Source organism: Sitodiplosis mosellana, unplaced genomic scaffold (genome assembly GCF_009176505.1).
Source record: "Sitodiplosis mosellana isolate CC-2019 unplaced genomic scaffold, AAFC_SMos_1.0 Smas_scaffold_5280, whole genome shotgun sequence".
Classification (NCBI taxonomy): Eukaryota; Metazoa; Arthropoda; class Insecta; order Diptera; family Cecidomyiidae; genus Sitodiplosis; species Sitodiplosis mosellana.
The window spans coordinates 1-23,945 of record NW_022600522.1 but is presented as its reverse complement, the minus strand read 5'-3'; the positions used below and the strand labels follow the sequence as shown (position 1 = coordinate 23,945).

Here is a 23,945-nt window from a genome sequence, read left to right as displayed (position 1 = left end):
TTTCCAATTTCTTTATTTTTCTCGATATCAACGATACAAAGTAAAACTCAAAATTGATTGATATCGAATTGACTAAAACACCGTAGTACTTGCTCAAACAATAGGTAAACGGAAAATGGAGTGTTGTAAAAGAGTTGTAAGACGGCAAGAATTAAAATATGACTATTAACAATCGGACAGACGGCATCTTTTGAAATAGTAATTAAAATCAAATTAACTGTTGACCAAGAAACTGTCAGTATGACAGTGCCAGACTCATTTGATATTTGACGTTTGTTGAACAGCTACCGTGGTAGTAATAATACTCATTAAGTAATACTCATCAAGTATTGTATGTAATTTAAATTTATATTATCGTTGAACATATCATTTTCGAATGCAACACCAACGAAAAATTTAGTTCCAATATAACATACAGTGAAAAGTTTGATAAAACAACAGATAAGAAATAATGAAATAGAAAAAGAAATATTTTTCAATCGTTTCTATTCTTTATGTGTCACTAATTGACATTGACAATGACATGAGAACAAGAAAACATGAATATAAATTTTAAAACATACCATAGTCTCTTTTCCACGGTCAGCGTCGTTTATGCAATCCTTTTTGTTAATATTACATTTTTTCTTCAGATTATTAAAGTTATTTTGTTTTTTTTTTAATTTTTACTGTTTGAGTAAATACGAATTTTGTCTTTGAATTCAATATTATGGGAATTTTATCACATTTCTTGTAATGATAAAATAAACGACTATATTAACTATAATATTTCTAGGGCCTTCTTGACGAAATATACAATATGATTTACACCAAATATACTAATATGATAGAGCATAACCAGAATTGTATAAATTCAACATTGTTAAGTCATGGCAAAGAATGTGATTGATTTACGTTCAGAACTTAAAATGATGACTAAAATTGTTGATTAGTTCATAGTTGAATAGTTGTATTTAATTCACTTGTGAGGCAATAAAGTTACTACACTTCAGTTATTAATGTGATAAGGCTTTTTTTATTTGAATTTTCTCCTCTTCAAAATCATGAAAATTTACAAAACTAATTGAGAAAAATGTATTGTTCGTCTTTTTGAACTGATTGATTTACTAATAAAAAGAAGTAATTTGTAGAGAATTATGAAAAAAAAAATATTTCCAACAAAATATTTTTGAAAAGTTCAAATGAAGTTAATAATTTGATGGGTCAATGATAGTGACGATATCTTTCATCATGTGATTGCGAAGCTTCCATAGTTCATCAATGGCATCAGATGATTTTTCTGGAGATTTTGGTCCAAGCCAATGCATTGGCAATTTAGATGGGTCAACAGCTGGTGTTGTTTCACGTGTGGCTTTCAATATTTTTTCCCATGGTGTTATGAAACGCGTATCATTTTGCAAGCTTTCAATATACTTGATGTAGGCTTCTGAATGCAAAACTCGTTGTGGTCTTGGTGGTACAGTCACAAACAAAGGTTCAGCTGCTGGTGCTGACAAAACTGAGAATTGAAAAGAGTCAAATTAAGATTAATATCTTTCAAAAACGGAGACAATCAATGATAAACCAATACCTTGAACAGTTTGAACTGGTTGTTGTTGTTGCTGCTGTTGAACTGGCGAAGCGAGATTAGCATTGTTTGTAGCTGGCGATGGAATTGAATTCGATACTGTTGGTGTCTGAGGAGTAGCAGCTGGCTGATTCTTTTTCGATGGTACGAAATTTCTTCAAGAAAAGAACGAAATAAATAAGTAAAGTATAGCCAATTTAACAAACACTCTTCTTTGATATACTCACTTGCTTCTATCATTTGGCGTTACCATGCGACCACTTTTGATGATGTGCACTTCACGGACGTGCTTAAGCAAACGTTGCAAATGCGTAAATGGGATGATATTCTTCAGAAAGGAATTGAAATTTTGAACAAAAATATGAATGAAAATTTGAAATTGATGTATAAAATGATGAAAAAATAAAAAAGAAATCAATTTTATTAAGAAAACTTACTCTTCTTATAACAAAACTCAATAAAATCTTAGATTTAGCAAAACATAAAAAAAATTAAGCCAAAATAAATGACATAAAAAATGAACTAAATTAAATGTGCTGATAAACTTCCTGAGCTTATTATATACTTCTTTTCGAGGACAGATTATCTGTTTCTGTGCCAATGTAGTTGTAAATGTTGTTCTATATTCTTCTTCTTAATTTTTTTTCCTATTGTAATCATTTTGTTTGCATATGTGTGATTGTGGAGAACAGAAGTTGAAATGCCAGGTAAAAAAATTGTTGTGACAATTTTGAACCAAAAGTATGTGTGTGTTTTTTTATAAAATAAATTCCAAAATCTCCCAAATTTGGTTTTTTGTTCTTGGAAGCGATGCTATTTAATGTATATATATAACTGGTACCAATGCAAAATTGGCTTCGAGAAGAGATCACAAAATAAAATAAATTCGTTTAGTGGCAAATTTCTTCTTCTGTTCATCGATGTCGATTGAAACATTGATATTGATTTTTTGTTTATTCTTCTATTTGGTGAGCTCGAGTCATGTGTGATGTGAGAGAGCTCATTAAGCTGAATCGTGCACCGCAGACGTTGCATTCTTCTTTGCCGGGATTTGCTGGGTGGTGAATCCATTTATGATTTTTTAGAGCATACTTTCTACAAAGTATCATACCACATTTTTTGCATTGAGTTGATTTTTCATGTTGTACTCTGATATGGGCCAGCATGGATGGAAATCGCTGAAACCGTTCGCCACACATATCGCATTTGAATACGCCGAAAATGTTCTTGACGTGGCATTGCCGATGTAGTTGTAAATGTTGTTCTATCTGAAATATGACACCACATTCAGAACACTCGAATTTGCCTCTTTCTTCTGCTGATGAAACCCGCTCAAATTCGTCATTGGTAAATTGTGCAAAAATTACAAAGCCCATGGCGACCTATAAAACAAACATCAATTGAAAGTTAAAAAAAAATAATAAAAAATAGTAAAAATACTCAATTTTTTACACATAAAAAAATAAACATACCCTTTCTCGATCGGAAAAATCAGATCGACGTACTACTGTATTCCCATTTGCAAAATTCATAAGGCATCTTGGGATACATTTCTCCAAAAATGAGAACACGAAACTTTCCAAATCCTTGTTGATTTCTATTTTCTTTTGGCGTGTTGTTTCCTTGTCATAGGTGTATGCGACGGCCGTGACTTCCGCCTGATTTAGGGTTTTGTATTTTTTTAACTGATTTATCATCTTGACTTCGCTGTGAAATTCATTATTCCAGTGTTTAATGTAATCATTTTTTCGATGGGTGAATCGGTCAACGAGCGACGAAATGCAGTTTTCGCCGATGTGGCATGGTGCTTCAAATAGTCCCGCATCTTCTACCGTGGTGATGCGGTAGATCTTGTTGATGCTCGCAGTTCTAATGATTTCTAATGCTGATTGATCTATCGGACGTATGCCATACTTTTTCCTCAGTAATGCGATACCATCATTGTAGATTTGCTTTACGGATATTTCATTTGTGTTCATGCTGTCGTCGTCGAAGTATATTTGAAGAAGTCGATTCAAATTGACGTTTGAGATTTTTTTTTCGAGTTGTTCAAATGGGGCCCACAAATGGGGGGGTGGAAAGCGGTAATTCCACATAAGTGCTTTAGGGTCTATGACTTCTTGTGGCGACGGTTCTTTGTCCTGTTCCATTCCATCAAATTCACTCTCATCAGCCGCTAATTCTTCGTTGGCTTCACTGACATTGGTGACAATATTTTCACTGCATGTTCGTTTTGGATTTCTCCGTTCGTTCGATGGTAGTGATGATGATGATCTTTTTCGTGTAAAAAATTGTGTTTTTTTGTCATTCACCGGCGGATTTGTGAAATCGTATGGTCGTGTAAGGATGCCCTTGCGACCGTTCGCCTCGATCTCCGTTTCCACTTGAATCGATGGATCTGGAACGTTGTTGGCCATTGGTGTATCTTCGATAGTTCCATCATTCGAATCATCTGGTCGACGAACTGGTTTTTCTGGATTGGAAAATTGGGCGACAAAAACACAGAAACACACACGCATTCAATCAGCTCAGTTTCAGCATAAGCACACACAATTTTTTACACATGAGATCAAACAGAAATAAAAATAATATAATATATTTCTATTTACTTGGATTTAGGCGTTGTCTTGGCATGAAATCAGCATTACATTTTGCATCTTTTCCTTTTGTGTGGCATTTTTCCATATGATCATTTAGATCATTTTTTGTTGGGAAATATCTATCTTGGCTCAATGGACAACAGAGGTATTGTCGATAAGTAGATTTGTGCACATTCCTCATATGTTTTCTTATTGTTTCTTCCGAAGAACACATTCCTTTTCTTAATCCATCGTAACATAAACCACAGAAATAATAATGCACATTATCTGACGCTTCGACTGTATGGAGAAAATGATGTCAAACAAAACAAAACAAAAATATAATATTTATATTTGTGATGATTAAAAAATTGAGTAAATAAATAATATCCGAATGAAAGAAAAAAACAATTTTTCATTTACCCTGTTTAGGAATGGTACAAGTTCTTGTTGTTGTTGTTACTTTTTTGGTTGGTCGTTCATCCAACTCGAAATCATCCAACTCGGAATCATCTGAGGATTCATCTAATCGATTTTCACCTGATGGTGCATATGAATCATCTTCATCTGTCTGGAATATATCTTCATCTGTGTCATCTTCATCTGTGAAATTGTATCGATGCTTTGATGTGTTTCGTTTTGCTCTGATGCTGCTGTGTACCAACTTTTTTGGTTGTTTTGTTGTGTTTTCCTTGTTGACACTGACTACGCTTGTTCGTTTACGCGAATTCGATTGGCTGATATCATTTTGATTCACAGTTGGTGATACAGTTTCGTCAGTGTTGAATGCCGGTTGTGTCGTATCTGTTTGGTCGGATGCTGCGACACTGGGAGCAGCTGGCTGACCAATTATACTCGTTGTTGGTTGTGGGAACAGAGTCGATTGGGGAAAAAATGAACTGCATTTAGAAAAAACATTTGAATCACATTGATTCGGCAATTGTCCCGTGGCTGGTTGATTTTCTTTGTTTTCGTCTTCGTCCTCGCTGCTAGATGATATCTCAATTGGTTTATCATCGATGCTATCTCTACAACCATATTTCGAAAAATGGTCAACTTCAAACACCCATCTTCCTGTTTCTGGACAGTATTCTACGAATCTTGTACCATCTTCAACACAACTTTCACGCAATGTCGCTGCATAATTCATCTCATCCAGACGTTCGCGTTCTTTAATCAGTTTGTACGTCAACTTATCACGGGGCCAGACTTGATCCAATGTTACTTGAGCCTTACGATTTAGACCTTCTCCAACTGGCGGCTTGTTTGTTATTTGAGCCTTACGATTTAGACCTTCTCCAACCGGTGGCTTGTTTGTTATTTGAGCCTTACGATTTAGACCTTCTCCAACCGGTGGCTTGTTTTCATCGTCTGGGTAAATGATGACTTCCTTGTGACGGAAGTGTACCAACTCATCCAAATTTAAGCCAGCAACATTGAACTCTTCATCGAAGTAAACATGACCGTAGTCTGTTCTACCGATTGTAAAGTGTGGTACGATACATTTTCCATCATCGGTCAAGTAGTTGGTTAATTCATCCAACGATGGGATGGTATAGTATCCCGGGCGTTGTAGAACTATGCCAGCTGGTAATTTTTCTTTTTTGATTGATACTTGTAGTGATGAATCCGACATTTGATCGTGGTTGTCGATGACTAGTAGTGATGAATCCGACATTTGATCGTGGTTGTCGATGGTAGCGGCCGCATTATTTGTATCGACGCTGCGACGACGAACTCGTTTTCGTTAACGTGACAATGGACTAGTGGAACCTTCTCGATCTGGAGACGAAAAGAAAACACACATTTAATAAATCAACATTGTACATGATTCGGTTTCAGCGTCAAAGACAGAAATAAAAGAAAAGAAACTGTATTCGTAATCGAATTTGCTTACCTCCAGACAATTTCGCATTTGGTCTTTTGTTATTTTATTCAATGGTCGAGCCCGTTTTGGCAGCTGAACCAGCTACACCACCGCTTACAGGTACTTGCTGTTTCTGTTGTTGTGCACTGTCACCACCTTTGGCTGACGATCCACTTCGATTATCCGATAGACCTTTGATTTGCAACGATTCGGCTGCTTTCAACAGTGCGGCCAGCTGATCTTGCGAGATATTCACTTCGCCACGATACATATAGTCCATCATGGCCCGAAGCTCTTGGAATTTCACATCCTTCAGGATAAAAATCGGATGTTTGTCGTATTGTTGCGAAAGAAGTAACTGTATAATCCACCATGAAAAAACAAACAAACAATGAAGCAATCAATAAAAAAATGAGCCGGAATTGTATTTTGTGTATTGTGAGTTTTCCAGCATGGGATTTAACACTTGAATTTCAAGTATGAAATGTGTATGATTGTTTTTTGTTGTCTCACTTTTCTAAAAATATAAACACCATAATTTTGTAACTTACCGCAAAGTATGGACTGCACGCACATAAGACCACCTTATGTGCTTCCAAACGCTTTCCTTCTGCAGCCAACGTGCAGTCAACCAATGTACCATTTTCTCGGAAAGCGTTAAATTCGCTGAAAATTGTATCCCGGTGTTTTTCCCACTGCAGACAAAACAGTTGGTCATCATCATCATCGTCGTCATCAACACTTTTACAGCTACGTACGGATTCACTTCGATTATGATGCGATCCAATTTGGCGAGAATCAAAAGAGTCAAAGTCACTTGATGTTCCATTTTGTGCATTTGGACCACCTATAAAAATAGTATTGTAAAAGAGTCCAAAATGATTAATATAGATTCTAAACAAAAAATAATATCAGCTAAATGCTGAAACATTTAATTATGATTAAAAAATCGAGTATTGTTTTTACCGCTGCTATTGGAATGAGATTCATTGGGATTATGACTTGGGCTGTCAATTACATTGGATTCCGATACAGTCTGAGTTCGTTGTTTGTGTGTTAAAGCGGCGTAGTTACTTTGTAATGAAGCGAGTGTGCATGAACCTAACGAAAAGTAACATTAATTGAATGCAAGAATTAAGTGAACACAAGAAAAAAAAATATATCTAAATTATAAAATTTGAATTACCTGGACTTTTTGTCGATCCACTGCGGCAATCGTCTTTTGCCAATTCGAATTCTTCAAATATATCTGGGCTTCCACGGTGGCCATCGAGCATGGTGATTTCTGATGCGCTGTTGCTATTATTTGTATAGCTGGAATCGTCGCTTTCTTTCTTTTTGTTTTGTTGAGTGTCTGGTAGTTCTGTGTAATCTATTTTTTTGCGGGTGCATGCCCTTCTTGGTCTTCCGATTCCGTCCATCCAAGACATCTTTGACTGCGATCTAAATTAAAGGCTAGAAAAAAGTCATTTCTGTTTTGTGTTTTGTGTTTTGTTTGTCGCTTTGCATGCGCCATTTTGCACCAGCACGATTCGTTCTTGTTGCTGTAATTTCACAATGTTTCGCAAACGGTACTTACGTTTTCGTTCCAATTACCAAAAATTTACACAATTTTCCCGAAATTTTTGCACTTTTCAACGATAAAATACGATCGACGTACTTTTCACAACAAAATATTGAATTTTCCAAATTTTTTGGAAGAAATATGACGAACTAAACACAAAATATAAACTGGGACGACAACTGATGAGCACAAGTGATGCTTGTCAATGGAAATGTGCGGTCATTTTGGCCGGTGAACATGTTTCGTTTTCTGTTTGCACCGACAGAATTGAGCGATGCTTTACCAATACAAAAGCATTTTCGGTGGCGCGAATGGTTTGTTGATGTTGCTGTGTGATTGAAAGCCACACGCATAGAACAATAACACGCACCGGCTTTAAACAAATACACACGAACACGAAATACAATGTACACAGCATAGATGAGACGAAGCGAAAAATACCGTTATGAATTCGCCACTGGTGTGTTTCGTCTTGCTGTAGCAGCTCGCTGCTATGTGAGCCCATTGTCAAGTGACACGATCATTCATGTCTGTAAGCTAAACGCGCAAAATAAAAAAATTCAATCACACTCAATTTTTTACTCGCACAGAAATCAAAGTTTTTGATTGTTTTTTTTTCGATATCAAGAATAATTAAAGTTTAAAATGATCATCACAGTGTCTACTGAGTTTGGGAAGCCCAACGATAAAATAGAGAAATTAAAACAAGATATAAACATTTTGGCGGCTGCATTTTTGGAAAAACTTGAAAAACAATCGAGTGAAAAAAATTTGCAGGCCAAAAAGATGATTTTGAAGTATGAGGAAATAATAAACAATGAATATATTTCAAAAACAAAACCGTTGATCTTCCCAATTTTCAATCATGACATTCTCGTTGCACATATTATGCATTTGATTACTGGCGCAAGCAAAGTACTGAAAAATGCCGTTGTATTTGTTGCGTTGAGCGCTCCAGAATTTATTCAAACACCTACGACAACGCAAACAACAAAACAAAAATTGGAAGAATTCCAATTTAAAATGCCAAAGATATTGAAACGGAAATTAGGTATAGAAAAAAAAACAAATTTTTTTTAGAAACATTGCGCCATTGAATTTTATCGTTTGAATTTACGTACCTATTATTCAGAAACAACGGCCAATTCATCGACTGATACAGAGGTAAAGGCGACTGAAGAGGAATCGAATCCAAGCACATCAACCACGACAGGTTTGTTAGAAAGAAAAAAAAAACAAATTTTTTTTAGAAACATTGCGCCATTGAATTTTATCGTTTGAATTTACGTACCTATTATTCAGAAACAACGGCCAATTCATCGACTGATACAGATCTTGATGTCGTTGCGAATAATAAGAGAAAGTGCACAGAGGCCGAAATAGCGGAAAAACGAGAGCAAGCGATGAAACGACAGAAAATTTGGCTGAAAAATCAAGAGGAAAAAAAGAAACGAACCATACAAAATAAAACTATCGCAAAAAAAAATTTAGATCGAAACAAAATGATTGTCGAAAATGCAAAAAATCCCAAGCAAGTATCTTCGTTGAGTTTTGCGTCACAAAAACTGAAATTTGCTGAATATTTACGAAAAGAATTTGAATCAAACATAATTTTCACTTTGAATCAGTTAGAACTAATTTCTGTCTACATGGGATTCAAGAAAAACATCAAAGCAATAATCGATGTCCTGAACGTCGAAGGATTTTTAATTAAAAAACCCCATGATACTTATCTATTTACTGGTTAGATTTTTACTCGAAAAAATGTCATTCGTTGTTCCATTATCCTACAAAAAAAATGTAAACTTGATTTGATCACTGAAATAAAAACACATACAAAACCAAATAATATTTATACATTTTTTGAAGCAACGAATATCTTCTTTTCCATCATCACACTCGATTTTTTACACAAATTTAAACTATTTTATAATTCATTTTTTATAAAAACTAAGAGTTTTAGGTATAAGCTGCGAACCGAAGACATCAGTTGATTGAACATTTGTAAATTGAAAAGAAAAAAAGTATAAATCAAAAAAATTCGAATTGGATTTGTGAGTTCGTAGACCCATGGACACAAATCTGTATGAATTTGTAGTTAAATGTTTAATGCGGTTGATTTAAATCTTTTTTTTTTGTATTTTATTTGTGTATATTTCCATTGTTATTATTTATAATAGTGTGTGTTTGTGTGTGTGTGTATGTGATTAAAAAATAGAATGTTTTTGTGTGTTTGTGTGTTTGTGTGTGTGATTAAAAAATAGAGTGTGTTTGTGTGTTATCCAAAAATGTGCTTAAAAGCATCACGAAAGTGTGCCACCGGATAAATCGTGATTGAATCGGGCACATTTTCGGGAATATCAACACAATTATTCATCGGAATGAGCATTTTTTTGATTGTGTCACTCGAGGCGGCAGCTTGAATTTTTTGCTTCAAGCCCAACACTGTATATACATTGCCATGGATATCAACCTCTCCGGTGGAAGCCCATTCCTTCGGAATGGGCCTTCCGGTGACGAGTGAAACGATAGCCAGTGCAGCCGCTAGGCTAGCACTACCTCCGTCTTTTCGTACCCGAAAATCGGGTACATTAAAATGAAGAGATCGAGTGAGTGGGGTAAAGTGTTTCTCATTCAAAAATTTCATCGCGTACTGTGTGGCTACAGTCATCGAATCACGCATGCCTGCTTCTACATGACCAGTGAAACATTGGTTTATGAAATTCTTTTGACCTCCACGGAGGTCGAAGTCTACGTTCAATGTGCATGCAAATCCAGCGCTGTTCAGAATGTTGGCGAACCCGGGCTGTTCGATGTATTTGGGGCCGATCAATCTGATGGCAATATCGACCCCATCTACATCGAACAGCCTTCCGACAACCACATTCCGATTCTCGCGCTCGATTTGGACATTGAACATGTTGCGGATCATTTCAGATTTTAAATACGCTTCAATCTCCGCATGATATGGTGAAGCCATATGTTTTGTGTTGGTGATCACCATTTTTTTTTCAAGCTGTTCACCATTGAAGCGGATGAAAATCGTCGAATGGTCTTCGACTTTTGTCACCTCGGCGGATCGCTTTTCAACTGAAAGCTTCAACGCGTTTGTTTCAGTCATTGCGATGTAATTCTTTTGTTTTTCTTTTTGGTTTGGGTTGTATGGCGAGGCTGTTAAAAAACAACCATTAAATACAACATTCGGAATCGCTTTCAATGCCGCATTTGCATCATTTACCGTATGGTATATGACAAAAAACACAACAGGGTCTTTTTTTACTAAGCCCCGTGTGAACTTAATATCCAAAAACCCTGTTGTGTCATTCGGTCTTACAAATACCTCGCGCAATTTTGTGAAATCATATGGTTTTCGGATGTTTCCGATCACAATTGTGCGAGGTATTTGTAAGACCGAAGGTCGAAAAGGTTCGCGTTGATTACCTTCAACTTTAGCTGTTTCACTTTCACTCTTCTTGTTATATGGTAAAACATTTAGTTTTCTACCATTCCATTCTTTACCATCTAATTTATCGATGAATGAATTTATGTTATAGCCTAACTTACAAACTAAAAACAATGTCATTGGAATCGATTGCCATAGAACATGATAATATTCAACACGTATGCTGCAGACTTGTTCGACGAATACAATGAACGCTCCAATTTCAAGCGGCGGGAAAACATTTTTAATACAAACTGCTCGCCTTTCGTCACCTGCAGCAGGATTGAATTTGTCTGCCTGAAATGAATTTAAAAAAACAAAAAATGCATTGAAAAAAAAAATAATATAAACATTCACATAATTTTTTACACATACATCTTTTACTTTGTCAATTGTCCCACTTGCCCCCATATATTTAGATTTAACAGAGGAGAATAGTGTGGTGTACCACTGGTCGAGTCGCGAAATGCTATCGTAATCCTTGATCGCATCGGTGAATCCTTCAATGTTTGTTTCTTCTAAATGCTCGCAAAGTGTCTGGAATGAGTGCCAATAGACAATTTATCATTAGGTTAATTGAAAAATCAGGAAATGTGTCATTTGCCCGAGGTAATTCCAAAGATAAATCATTTCTGAGTTCATCAACAGACACAAACCTTCACTAATTTGTATTCGCGTGAATCTTGGAACGCCGGATATTGCTGTGCATATTTTTCGAGAGCGTGCTGAGCATTCAACAAATCCACACTGAGATGACACAAAGCAGCACGGAAAAAATACTCATTGGCGCGGTATTTCAACAACGAACCATCCAAACATGAGCTGGCAACCTACAATGAAACAACACAATGTTTTTCATAACGGATAAAATATGAATGAAAAAAATGCCATAATAATAAAAAAAAAATCTGGACGAGTCATTACTTGTTCATAGATTTGAATGGCTTTCGCATAGTATTCGAATTGGACAGCATACTGGTTGATTCTTCGCCTTTGAAGTAATCGGCAGCCTGTTCGTAGTGTTGAACAGCGCGAGACTGGAAAGGAAGAGATGGTTTTTTAATTAACATTTTTTAAACTTAAATTCATTCCAACATAAGCGTGTCAAGCAAATCAATTCCATTCTTACCAAATCATTTGCTTCGCCCTCATACAATTCAGCAATAGTTTGATGATGTTTGGCGGCCATGGTGAAACGGCCCATATCCGTGTAGATTTCAATAGCTTTTACCAAGCAGTTAACCGATTCTTGTACATCAGTTTTCTTGTAGCAATTCGAAGCGTCCACGTAATTAGTGGCTGCATCATGACGGCTACCAGCCTTCGAATACAAGTTGGCTGCTTCACAGAAGACTTTTCCAGCTTCCATCAATAAATCGGTGGCTCTTTGGTGACAAAGCGATGCTTTTTTGTTGGAAAACATCATATCCAGAACTTTTCCACTGAATGTGCTCGAATCGTGTATCATAATGTTGTGATCGGCGCTGACAACGGCAAATTGTGACACTTTTTTGTTGTACAACATTTGAGTGATGGCCAATCCTTCTGTTTCGTTTGCCTTTGACACCAAACTATTCTCTTGTTCATATACTAAACGTGCTGTGTTCATTTCCCATATCTTAATCGCTCCACCTTCACCGGCCGAAGCAGCGTAGATTTTGTCATCAGCGAATTTGACACCAGCTGGTAATTTGATGTTATTCGGCAGTACGATGGCACTCTCGATGGTTTCGTAAACTGGCACAACACGAATTTGTTCATATGTCTGCAAATCCCACAAAATCAACACTTTATCTCGGCTTCCCGACACCAAAAACTTGCCGTCCGCGCTGAATGACAGCGATGTCACCTTTGTCATGTGCCCAATCAATGTGCAAACCATTTGTTGTGTGTCATAATTCCAGCCGTTGATTTTATTGTCATTTGCTGCAGCGAAAACTGTTCGATTTGTTGGTTGTGGATTGAATTTCAATACACTCAAAACACTGCCACATCCTGGTAGGTTGGAAACGAGGGCACGTTCTTGCCATCGCCAAATCCGAACCGTTGAATCAGAAAACCCGGCGGCAATCAGTGACGCATCTACATTGAATTCTAGCTGTGAAATCAGCCCATTTGCTACGGATTTCCATCCCGTCACAACTGACCCATCGTTTGTCTGCCACAATTTAATCGAGCGGCTCTGATAGGCGACACAGAGTAACTCGTCGTCATCGCTCAATGCAAATGTGTAAATCGCATCTTCCACAACAGCCCCTTCATTGATTTGCTCACCAATCGATTGAATCACTTTGTTATCGGCGACGGAAATTATGTTGATTTTCTTTTGGTCTTGGCAGTAGATTTTCTCCGCGTCTGATGTCCATTTGACCAAACCACCCGTGTAAATTGCACCATACTCTGATTCCACCTCAAACCTAAAATAAGTGAAAATTTTCGTTATTTCCAATGATATATTTAACAAATTTTGATTTTATTCAATAAAACATACGCTTCTTTGAGCTTATGCTTGCTAGCCATGATTATTCCGGTGAATTTTTGTCGATTTATTTGTTGAATCGTGAGAATGTTTACCGTACACTGCTCAAACTCAAAAGAACACCACGTGCGAATGTCAAAGCGACGTTTTCGTCTTGCTGAACTTCGCGTTTGACAAGTGACGTTTTGGCGTTCAGTTCCATTGTGAATGAGCCGTAAAGTGAACGATAACATTTTCGTCTTTGGTTATAATTCATCTTCAGAAAAAAAATCAAAACAAAATGATTCGAATAGCCGGTACTCAATTTTCTAAAATTAATTCCCATTCGAATCACACATTACATAGTGTTAGGACAATATGTGTGAATTCATGTGTGCAGTTGAGTAAATCGAAATCCGAGGAAGTGGCGGAGAAGAAACGAAAAGATAAGGACATGAGATGGACGAAATTCTCGGATTTTACGAATGCAATTGCGCCACATGCAAGTGTAATCGATTTCACCAGTTTTTGATCGTGGTGGCTCTTTGTAATAAGTGCTAACATGACCGTGTCCTTCCGAAATGCAATGCTCAACACAATCAATTGGATCTTCGAATTGATAATCGCATGTGTCCCAGCAACATTCAAAAACTTGATTTGGTACTGGATCGGCGGTCAAGAATGATTGGAACGTTTGTGGTTGAGGAACTGGACTCGAGCAACCATGCTCTTCAGCATATTTAGCAGCACTCTCTTCATTCGATCGAGATGCTTTCTCTTCCCAATATTGTTTTTCTTGTGCCGTCATATTTCGCCATTCATTTCCAACCATACGCGAAATATCACCGAATGAACAATCTGGATTATTTGCCGCACGATCTTTACGCACTTCACTCGAATACACGATATAACCAGTTACGAGTTTTCCTTTATATTTTGGTTTTTTCGTTGATACTGGTGTGCTGAGATTTGTGCTCACTGACGACGATATTACTGGCGCCACTTCTGAACTGGTTGATGGCAAATCTGGCACATCAATTGAATCTTCATTCATTCCAAGCACATCTGAATTCTCGGCCTTCACATCAGGATCATTGTTCACTTTAACTTGCTCCAAAGCAGCTATTTCAGTTGCGCTCACCTATATTTCATTGAATAAGATTAAATCATTACATGTTTGAACGAGTTTTTGTCTAGTGATGTCTTCATCAATTGAGTAATCATTTCAAATTAACTAAATCACATGAATTTACCTTGATTGGTGTGATTGGATTTTTGAAGTGATAAATTTCGTCTGGTGTAACGAGTTGGCTGTGTGCGAATTTTCGTAGCCCTTGACCCTGAACATTTTTTCGGATTTGCTTCTTGCTTTCATCGTATGTTGATTCACATACATAAACGTCACTCTCTGGTATTTCCGTCGAGCGAACTGTTTGCCAAAAAGAATTTCATTAATATTTAGTTGTTTTACATTTTAATAGCTTAGAATTTCAATTGAACTCACTTGAAACGTATTCGTTGTATTCCAAAACTGAACATCGGCCAACAACAGCAATTGTTGGACTGATGTCTTGTGTTGTCGACAGCATCAATTCTTGACGATAGAAGAATCGATTTGCTGCACCTGGCACTTCTGGAGGTAACAAAAGCCATGGACCTTTGATGTATGACTTTCCACTGAAAATTGAATAAGATTTGAATAAAATTTCGAACTTTTTCAAAATACTTTTAAAATTTGGTGAATGAACTTACTCTTTTGTATCCCAAATGCTCTGAACTTGTGCGATGGATTGTTTTCCGGTATCAGTTGCAACGTAAACAAAGTCACCACTTTTGATGACACCATTTCCAACAATGTTGTATTGTTCATAATAGTTATTACCGTCGTCGGTTGACATAGGCGATAAAGCCAAAATATTCTACAAAAATGATATTCAATTGGAAAATTAATACAGATTCGATATAAATGATTTTTTTTAGATTTCTTTTCGTATTTTCTTGCATAAAAAAAATGTTTAAAATCATACCGGTTTTTCTTTTTCAACGAGTGCCTCTTGTAATTGCAATTCAGCCAATTCTCCTTTGTGTTTTTCAACGCGTTCTTTGAACACGGACATAACACGTTTTGGTTCAAGTGGTGTTTCACGTGTAACCAATGGTGTTGTATTCATGAATGGCCAATTCTTAATCTTTTTGAATGCACGCAATTTGGTCGAATAGCGTGATTCACACACAAAAATATCCTTATCTGTGTATCCATCGGGTTTTAGTTTGAAATAATCTTTGGCACTCATGACAAAGCATTTATTTCCCAAACGGCTTAGCGGCATTGCCTCATGCTGATCGCTTTTAAATAATTCTTGTTCTAAGAATTTTCGTGTTGTCACATGATACGTTTCAAATGGTCGCAAGAAAGTATTGCCATACATCATTTGGACACCTTCTTGGTTTGTCCATAATCGTTCGATGTAAATGACACCGGGAACTGAAATGAAAGAAATTATGAAATATTGAAATAAACGGTGAAGATTCGATGTGATAAATTCGAACGAAGCCAATCCAAGCTAAAAGTCAAAACTTACGTTTGTTCTCTGGCACATCATAATATGCAAAATCGCCTGGTGAGTAAACTTTCTGATCAATTGTCATGCTTTCACCGTGCATCGACTGTAAAAAAAAGCAAACAAATTAGTAATTTTTCTCAAATCAGAACATTTGAAATGACAAAAGTGTTCGAAAATTACCATATCGTTTTCAGTTTCTTGCTCTTGTTCCTCTTGTAAAAGTTTTGTTTGACGTATTGCCTCGACCGATGCACTCAAATGCATGGCAGTGTAACTGAGAGCTGGTGATGTGAGCAAATCTTTGCATACTTCATCACGTTTACGAATGAAAAATGCTTGTAATTCAATGGAATCTTCAAAGATTTGAGAATCGGTACGAGACAAACGACGAGCACGATCCAAACAAGTGAACACATCTTCTTGGAATGTATCCAATCGTTTGTATAATCATTTATCCAAACGACGTTTGATTAAATCCAATGAAATTGCTCGTGTTTTTACGCCGTCAACTTCATCGTATTCGGGTAGCTCGGCAAGTGAATCTGAGAAACAACGACCTTCTTCATCTTGATGATTATAGAATGTTGTGAACAGTGACAATAGCGATTCTTCAATAGCTTGTTGCACATCTGGCACAGAATCATCGCCATCTCGCAATTGCTGCTTGGTTTGAATACAAATTTGTTGCAGAAGTAAGGCATCTTTATAGATTTGCGAATCAGGCTCATTGTATTTGCATGCATTTTCAAACATCAACATAAAATCGGCTGCAATTTCATCGATGTTATCGTAGAATTGTTGTTTGAGCTTGTGAGCGATTTTCTCCATATCAATCGGATTTTTAATGATGTCATAGTAATCAGGATAGTCCTGTCGATGAAAATAAGTTGAATTGACTGGAAATTAAAATATTTAAATATTAATTGAAACCTACGCTTTTCGATGGCAATTTCATAAAGATCAATGCCAGCTGACGATTGGCTTTTGGTTCACGATAATCACGAATGGCATCGTATAGTTGACGAAGTTTTGTGTCCATCGGTGAGATTTGTTTGCGACCACCTTTGATACTATGAAATAAATGAATATTTTAATTGAGAAAAATGATTACAATCGGTTTTAGTATTCTTCTAACAAAATCTACTTACATTTTCGGTGTCAATCGACGATCATTAATTCCGGAAAATTCTTTGAGTTTTTCATTGAGAGCACGTTCCAAAATGTTTGCATCTTCATAAATTTGCGATCCTTCTTCGTTGTATTTACGACAGTTGGCAAACATCAGACGAAAATCACCGACAACATCATCGAGAGTTCCATATTTATCGGCTTCGATATTCAATCGAATTGTTGTCATGTCGATTGGATGTTGAATGATATCGTAGTAATCAGGGTACTGTCTCTTCGACGGTTTTTCCATGAATAATGTCATTGGTCGTCTTCCATCCAGCTGAAGAATTAAAATGATTATAATTCAAAATTGAATTTTAGAAAGAAAAATGTTTTAAAAAATCAATGATATTACCGTGTATTCTGACAAAAAAACGTTGCAAATTAAGCAATTTTTTCTTGAGCATTGGATTATTGGGGAATTTACACTTTGGACTGTTGCCTGTGTTCATGTTCAATGAATTATTTGAAACATTAAACGAAGATGTTGCTGGTGATGTTGATGTAACCTTTGGTTTTGGTTTCTTTTTGGTAATCGATTGTGTTGATGAATTTGTTGTTGATTCTTCTTCATCATCATCACTGTCCTCATCACCGGATACATCGGCCAATTTCTGATTGAGAACTTTAAGCATTTTAGCTGCATCACGATGTACTTTATGTGTCACTGGGAATGCTTTTTTTGCATTATCAATCATCAAATACAAATCAGTCGTTAAATCTGACATATTTGCATATTCCGCTTTTTTCAACTTGTTTCGAATTTGGGCCATCGAAATTGGTTTTATAATGGTGTAATAATATTCCGGATGGAATCGTCGATTTGGTAGTTTCCACAGCGATTCACCAAGTGGTGCTCCTGAAGCATTAGGATGGTCTGACATCAGTTTTATTTATTTTAAATAAACGCGAATGAAAACACTCAAAAAATAATGAAATAAGGAATATGGAAAGTGAACACAAAACAATCAAGTGCAAGCAGTTAGTTGGACTGAATGATTTCGGATTAAAATGAATACATGCAACTAAATCTTTATATTTATTTGGTTTTGAACACGTTAGTAAAGAGGTTAGTCACAATTTATTAACACACATACCTGATGAATTGGCCGAATTATAGAGTTGATCAAATAATTGCCAGAGTGGACCATCGCCTTCAGTTTCCAAATTGTCTTCATTTTCTTCTTCAGAATCTTCGACGGGCTCTTTCAAAGCAGCAACCATTGCACTCAAACTTTGGCCACGTTTTCGAGTTTTACTTTCGCGTGGTTTGCATTTTCCCGACTCAATCTCGGCTCGTTTAGCGGTGAAAATCTACAAAAACAAAATTCTTATTAGTAAATCATGTCCACAACTCAATTTTTCAGTCGAAAATAATTAGAATTGAACCAAAATCAATTACCTTTTTCAATGTTTTTGCATCTTTATAAATCTGTGAACCAGGCTCATTGAATATGCATGCATTTTTTGTCATTTGCAATAAATCCTTTTCCATGTCGGCTAATGTGATGTAGGCATTGGTTTGAATTTTTGTTGCGATGAATTTCAAATCAATCGGATGCTCGATAATATCATAATAGTCTGGATATTCACGTTTCGATGGCAATAATTGAAACATTAAATTCAATGGACGACTGTTATCATCAGTGGCAGTCATAACTGATGCAAATAATTCTTCATAATTTTCAATATCATCATCAGCTGCTTTGGATGATGTTTCAGATGCATCATCATTGTCAAGTGCCGATTTTCTTGGTCGACCAATCTTTTTCACTTTGTTGCTTGGCTCATCGTCACCAACATTCGACTCAATCAACTTTACTTTATTCTGTTGGTATGTGTCCCACAGCAAACACGCGTCTTGATATTCACTTGAATCCGGATTGTAAAATGCTTTCGAATTATTCACCAACAATTCTAAATCAGTGGTTAATTCTTCAACACTTTCGTACGATTCAGTTTTTAATTTTTGTTGTACTCGTAGCAAATCAATTGGATTGTCAACTACATCGTAGTATGATGGCTCTTGACGGCGTTTTGGTGCACGTACAAATGTGTCACATAGCATTGTACCATCCGGTTTTTTCACGGCACGCAATGAATCGTACAGTTGTTGACACATTTCCATCTGTTACAACAATAACAACATAAATAAATGATTACTGCTATTGATTAATACTTTGGAATTGTTTAGTGAATACATACCGGGTCAAGACGCTTTCGCTTACGCGAAGTGACCGTTGTCGGTGACTGTTCTGCTATGCTTTCCTCCATCGCTTCTTTTGAGTAACAGTTAGTCCGTCACCAGCAAATATCCAATTGAAATGGATGAATATCTAAAATGAAGGAAAAAGTTAAAAAAAAATTGCGGTTGACCAAAATGGTGTTTTGACAAAGAAAAATCTATGCACTTTATGACATTTATTGTAAATCTGTACACTTCACATTGATTTCACTATAAAGAATTGAATTTGGAATAGCTAATACAAAAATATCTTTAAAATTTCTTTCAAATACTCACCAAAACTCGTTTTGATTGCAACACTTTTTTTTTATGCGGAATTTAATGTTTTGAGACGCTCACAAATAATGACGGTGTTTCATTTGACTGAATCGATACGAATCATAGGAGGCGTCGTTTGTAGTACAAACGTCAAGAAAAAAATCTACGTGACACAACATAACCTCAAACATCAAATAAAACTCACGCGATGACAGTTTGTATACACAAAATAACTTAACACTGAGAGACCAAAGTATATAATGCATATGCAGATGTTTAGAACCAGTTTCTGTGGTGACTGCATTAATTAGCATACACCTTGCGATAGAAACAATTCATGTTATTGCTCTTCGCAATTATTACCATACAATGATTACATTTTTATTTATTTTGTCGTTCATTTTCTACTGGTTCGTTCATACCGTTAAAACTTGATTTTTGTTTTTCTATTAGAATAATATTGAAGATAATGTATATTAGGCATTGGCATTTTAACCAGTATTCGCCGTTATGGACACAATCTTGTCACACGTAGCATTTTTTTCTAAATTAGAAATGATAAAGTAGAAGCGGAACAACATTTCGCCGGCCACCGTATCTTACCTCTTTTCCATTCAATTTTGCCAATTACGTTGATTAACTGCATATCTTAAAACAGAAGCAGATGCACCTGTGGAAGGCTATTGGATAAAAGAGAGAGAAAAACACTGCACAACGTACAGATGTTCAATTTTGTTCTTTTTTTCATTCATATTTTCTTTGTATTTGTTTTTTTGTCCGTATAATATCTCACTTACGAAATATAATATATATGAAAACACATTCAACTGCTTTCTTTTTCTCTTAATCTTTAGTTTTAACTTACATATGAAATATGCTCCTCAATATAGAACCTCCTTCTTCTTATTATTCTTTCTTCATCTTAATTTTTTTTTATTTATTTATATACAAAAAACATTTAAATTTTTCTCCAAAAAAAAAATCATTTTCAACGATATTCAATTGTAATTTTTCTTTTGTTTTTGTTGTCATTTAAGTTCCAAATTGTTTAATATCCTTAACAAGTATTCATTCCAATTTATTTTGCTTAACAATTTAACATATTTTCTTTTGTTGTTTAACTTAACAGAAACGATCGCAATGTTTACCAATTTTTGTTTTGTTTGTCGATTGTTTTTCTTTCTCTTTTGTTTATCTCGAATAGTTTTTTTTTATCATTCTTAGAAATAACCATTCCTATGTAAACCCATACACAGTTTCTTATAATACTGCTTCTTCTTCTTCACACTGTCGTACACAATGGGCGCGACCATATTGAAAATGTATACAGTGTATTGCGTGCCATTTGTGAACATTATAACCAATATGGCGACTTATATGTATAGATGTGTTAGTTAAGAAGAAGAAGCAGTCGCACTGCACCGTTCGCATACGGACGGAAATAACTTAACGAATAAAGATGGAAATTAAAAAAAAAAGTGTTCACTGTTTGCATGTGTGAGTGTTTTTGTTGCAAAAAAAAGGGGGAAATTGATTTGAATGCACAAGCTGCCATCACACTGAAATTTCGCATCGCGCTGCCTCTTCATTGAAACGGTAGAACGAGATTGTTTTTTTTTTTTCATTTTCTTCATAAGATACCTGATTTGTCTGTCTGTAAATCATTATAAAAGTCATTCGTCTCTTTTTCTTCTTTTTTTATATCGTTTGGGATAATGACATTGAAAAAAGCTGGTGTATAAGTTTAAGGTCTATATTTCTCTTGCAGCCCAACGCTCTACTGCTATAAAGTACATAATTTTACACATTTTTTTCTTTCATATAAAAAAAAACTCAAAACAAAAAATGAATTGTATGATTGCGTTTGAAACGCGATTTTCAATTAGCACGTTAATTTCAGTGATAATTTACTTTTGAAAATAAATTTGTTCTTTTGTTTTATTCAAATAATCTTTTTTCTATATCGTTTTTTTTTTCATTTAGACAGGTGTATAGCTATTTTTTTTCTTTTCTTTACATTTTAACACCTTATTTTGGTTATCATTAGAATTTGTAGTCAATTTGCGATGTATATTTCCTAAGGAAAATGTGGAGAAAAAAATGGTTGTAAGAAATAGAAAAAAACAATTTAAGCATATCGACTTCAATCTGATTTTTTTTGCATGAATCTCGGGATTGTTCAGTTCATAGTTTTTTTCTTCCATTCACAAAAATGTTTTATGAATAAATATTTGACAATTTTCTATGGAAAATTAAATTTGATGCTCATTTTTGATGTCATTTAAACACAAATCCATTTATTTCTATACTCTATGGTTTGTGATAATACAACGATTTTTTTACTTTTTGAATCCATCGTGTATAATATGCGTTATCTAAATCGAAAATTGTCCATAAGTCCTGTATGAAATATCTACTTTTTTCTGTGTATACTTTATAAATAACTTGTTGTTGTTGATGTTTTTGTTTGTTGTTTGTTTTTTTATTAGGAAATTAATTCTATTTTCTAGTATATTATTGTGTAAATAGTACATTCAATCCATCAATTAAACTGGTCTATGTTTTCTGCTTTTCTTTCTAGGTATTTTTTAAATTCATGTTCATAATTTTTTTTTATTTTGATTTTGGCTTTAGTATCTACTTTAAAAGAGGATCAAAACCTCTGAATTGAAAAAAATGGGAATTTCAAATGTTTTCGGTCAAAATATGCGACGAAGCGTGATTTGTTTTTGTTTTTTTTTTTCGTTATTGTATGCGTCAATATATTTCTAAATGTGGCAAATTCATATCAAATCCAAAAAAAAAGAGGAGAAAAATCAAGATGTAAAAAAAATTTATCAAATGGACACTTGCTTTTTTTCATATCCGTTCAGTATGTATGCTTGTAACATGCAAACCAGTCATTTCATTGAAATTGGTTTGTTTGTTTGTTTTGTAAATTTTCATTTTTGTTTTTTTCTTTGTTTTGTGTATGTATTGGGAGGGCTTAGCGATAGATCGATTACATCAAACACATATAACACTTATTTTCATCGGTTGTGGATTTTAAATAATCATCAGCACGTTTGTGGTCTTGTAATGCTTGAATTGTATCGTTATTGTGTGGTAGTTCGGATTTGGCTCGCAGCATTTTTTGCATAGACTTCCAAACTCAAAAGAGCTCAGGGAAAACAGGGGAATAAAAATAAGTACTTACCAATTGAATGCAGTCCACATTCTTATAAAAAAAAACACTCACTTTAAACGATTTAAAAACGCGAACTAAACACTGAAAGGCAGAGTGTTTAAGGAGAACGGTCGAAAACAAACAGATATTATCTGCTTGAATGCCCGCTCGTACCAGAAACACTCACCAAACTACAAAAAAAAACACAACACTTATCAAAAGCCAGGGTATGCTCAACGTTAGGGGCTTGCATTACCCTCTGACTGAAATAAATCAATTCATTACAAACTGAATCAATCTATTCCAAGCAGGCCGTTTTACCCCCTAGCGGGGAGGTTTTTTATAGAGGCATCCGGCTCTCCTCTTTTAAGTGATATCAATTCCCACTACTTGAGCCCAATGGTCATCTTCTACGCATTGTTTTCCGTACTATTGAACAGCGGAGCCTACCAGTGAATCTCTCATTCGGTTGACATCCGTCTTTAAATGCGCTGCTACCCAAATCCTGGAAAAGCCCTATATATCTACTGTTCCAGCACCCGTTTTCCATCGTTTCAGAATCACAGTGGGCACACGTAGCGGAAATTACTCACTTCATCACCTTCGCAGAAATAACAAAACGAAACGCAAACAAAAAAACCGGAAGAAACGAACAAAAAACGCGCAATCCATTTGTAACCGACCATTCGTCCACTAAAAATACAAGAGAATTGAAGAAGAACCCGCTCAGCGGCACAACTTCAATCAACGAAAGAGAACGCGAATTCCACTACTTGATCATTCTCTACATCTTCAACGCATTGTTTTCCGTACTATTGAACAGCGGAGCCCACCAGTGAATCTCTCATTCGGTTGACATCCGTCTTTAAATGCGCTGCTACCCGAATCCTGAAAAAGCCCTATCTACTGTCCGAGCACTCGTTTTCCATCGTTTTAGGATGACAGAGGAAAAGAACAAGTAGCGGAAAAAAGACATAACAGAAATGGAGAAAAACAAAACGCGAAAAAAACGGAAGATATGAACGGATAGAAGCACTTATTCATATAAAACTACATTCTTCTTCA

At 35.5% G+C, this 23,945-nt stretch overlaps 1 protein-coding gene across 1 annotated transcript; it reads right to left on the bottom strand.

The window, feature by feature from the left end:
- Window positions 1-1,187: 1,187 nt before the first annotated feature.
- Window positions 1,188-19,485, bottom strand: LOC129572613 (protein polybromo-1-like). The gene is given in 16 exon segments (XM_055452618.1): window positions 1,188-1,498; window positions 1,571-1,722; window positions 1,795-1,903; window positions 13,958-14,549; window positions 14,713-14,906; window positions 14,982-15,154; window positions 15,230-15,396; window positions 15,505-15,962; window positions 16,060-16,144; window positions 16,222-16,911; window positions 16,976-17,111; window positions 17,190-17,491; window positions 17,580-18,088; window positions 18,309-18,525; window positions 18,614-19,339; window positions 19,417-19,485. Coding segments are annotated over 16 exon segments (4,890 nt in total).
- Window positions 19,486-23,945: the final 4,460 nt, after the last annotated feature.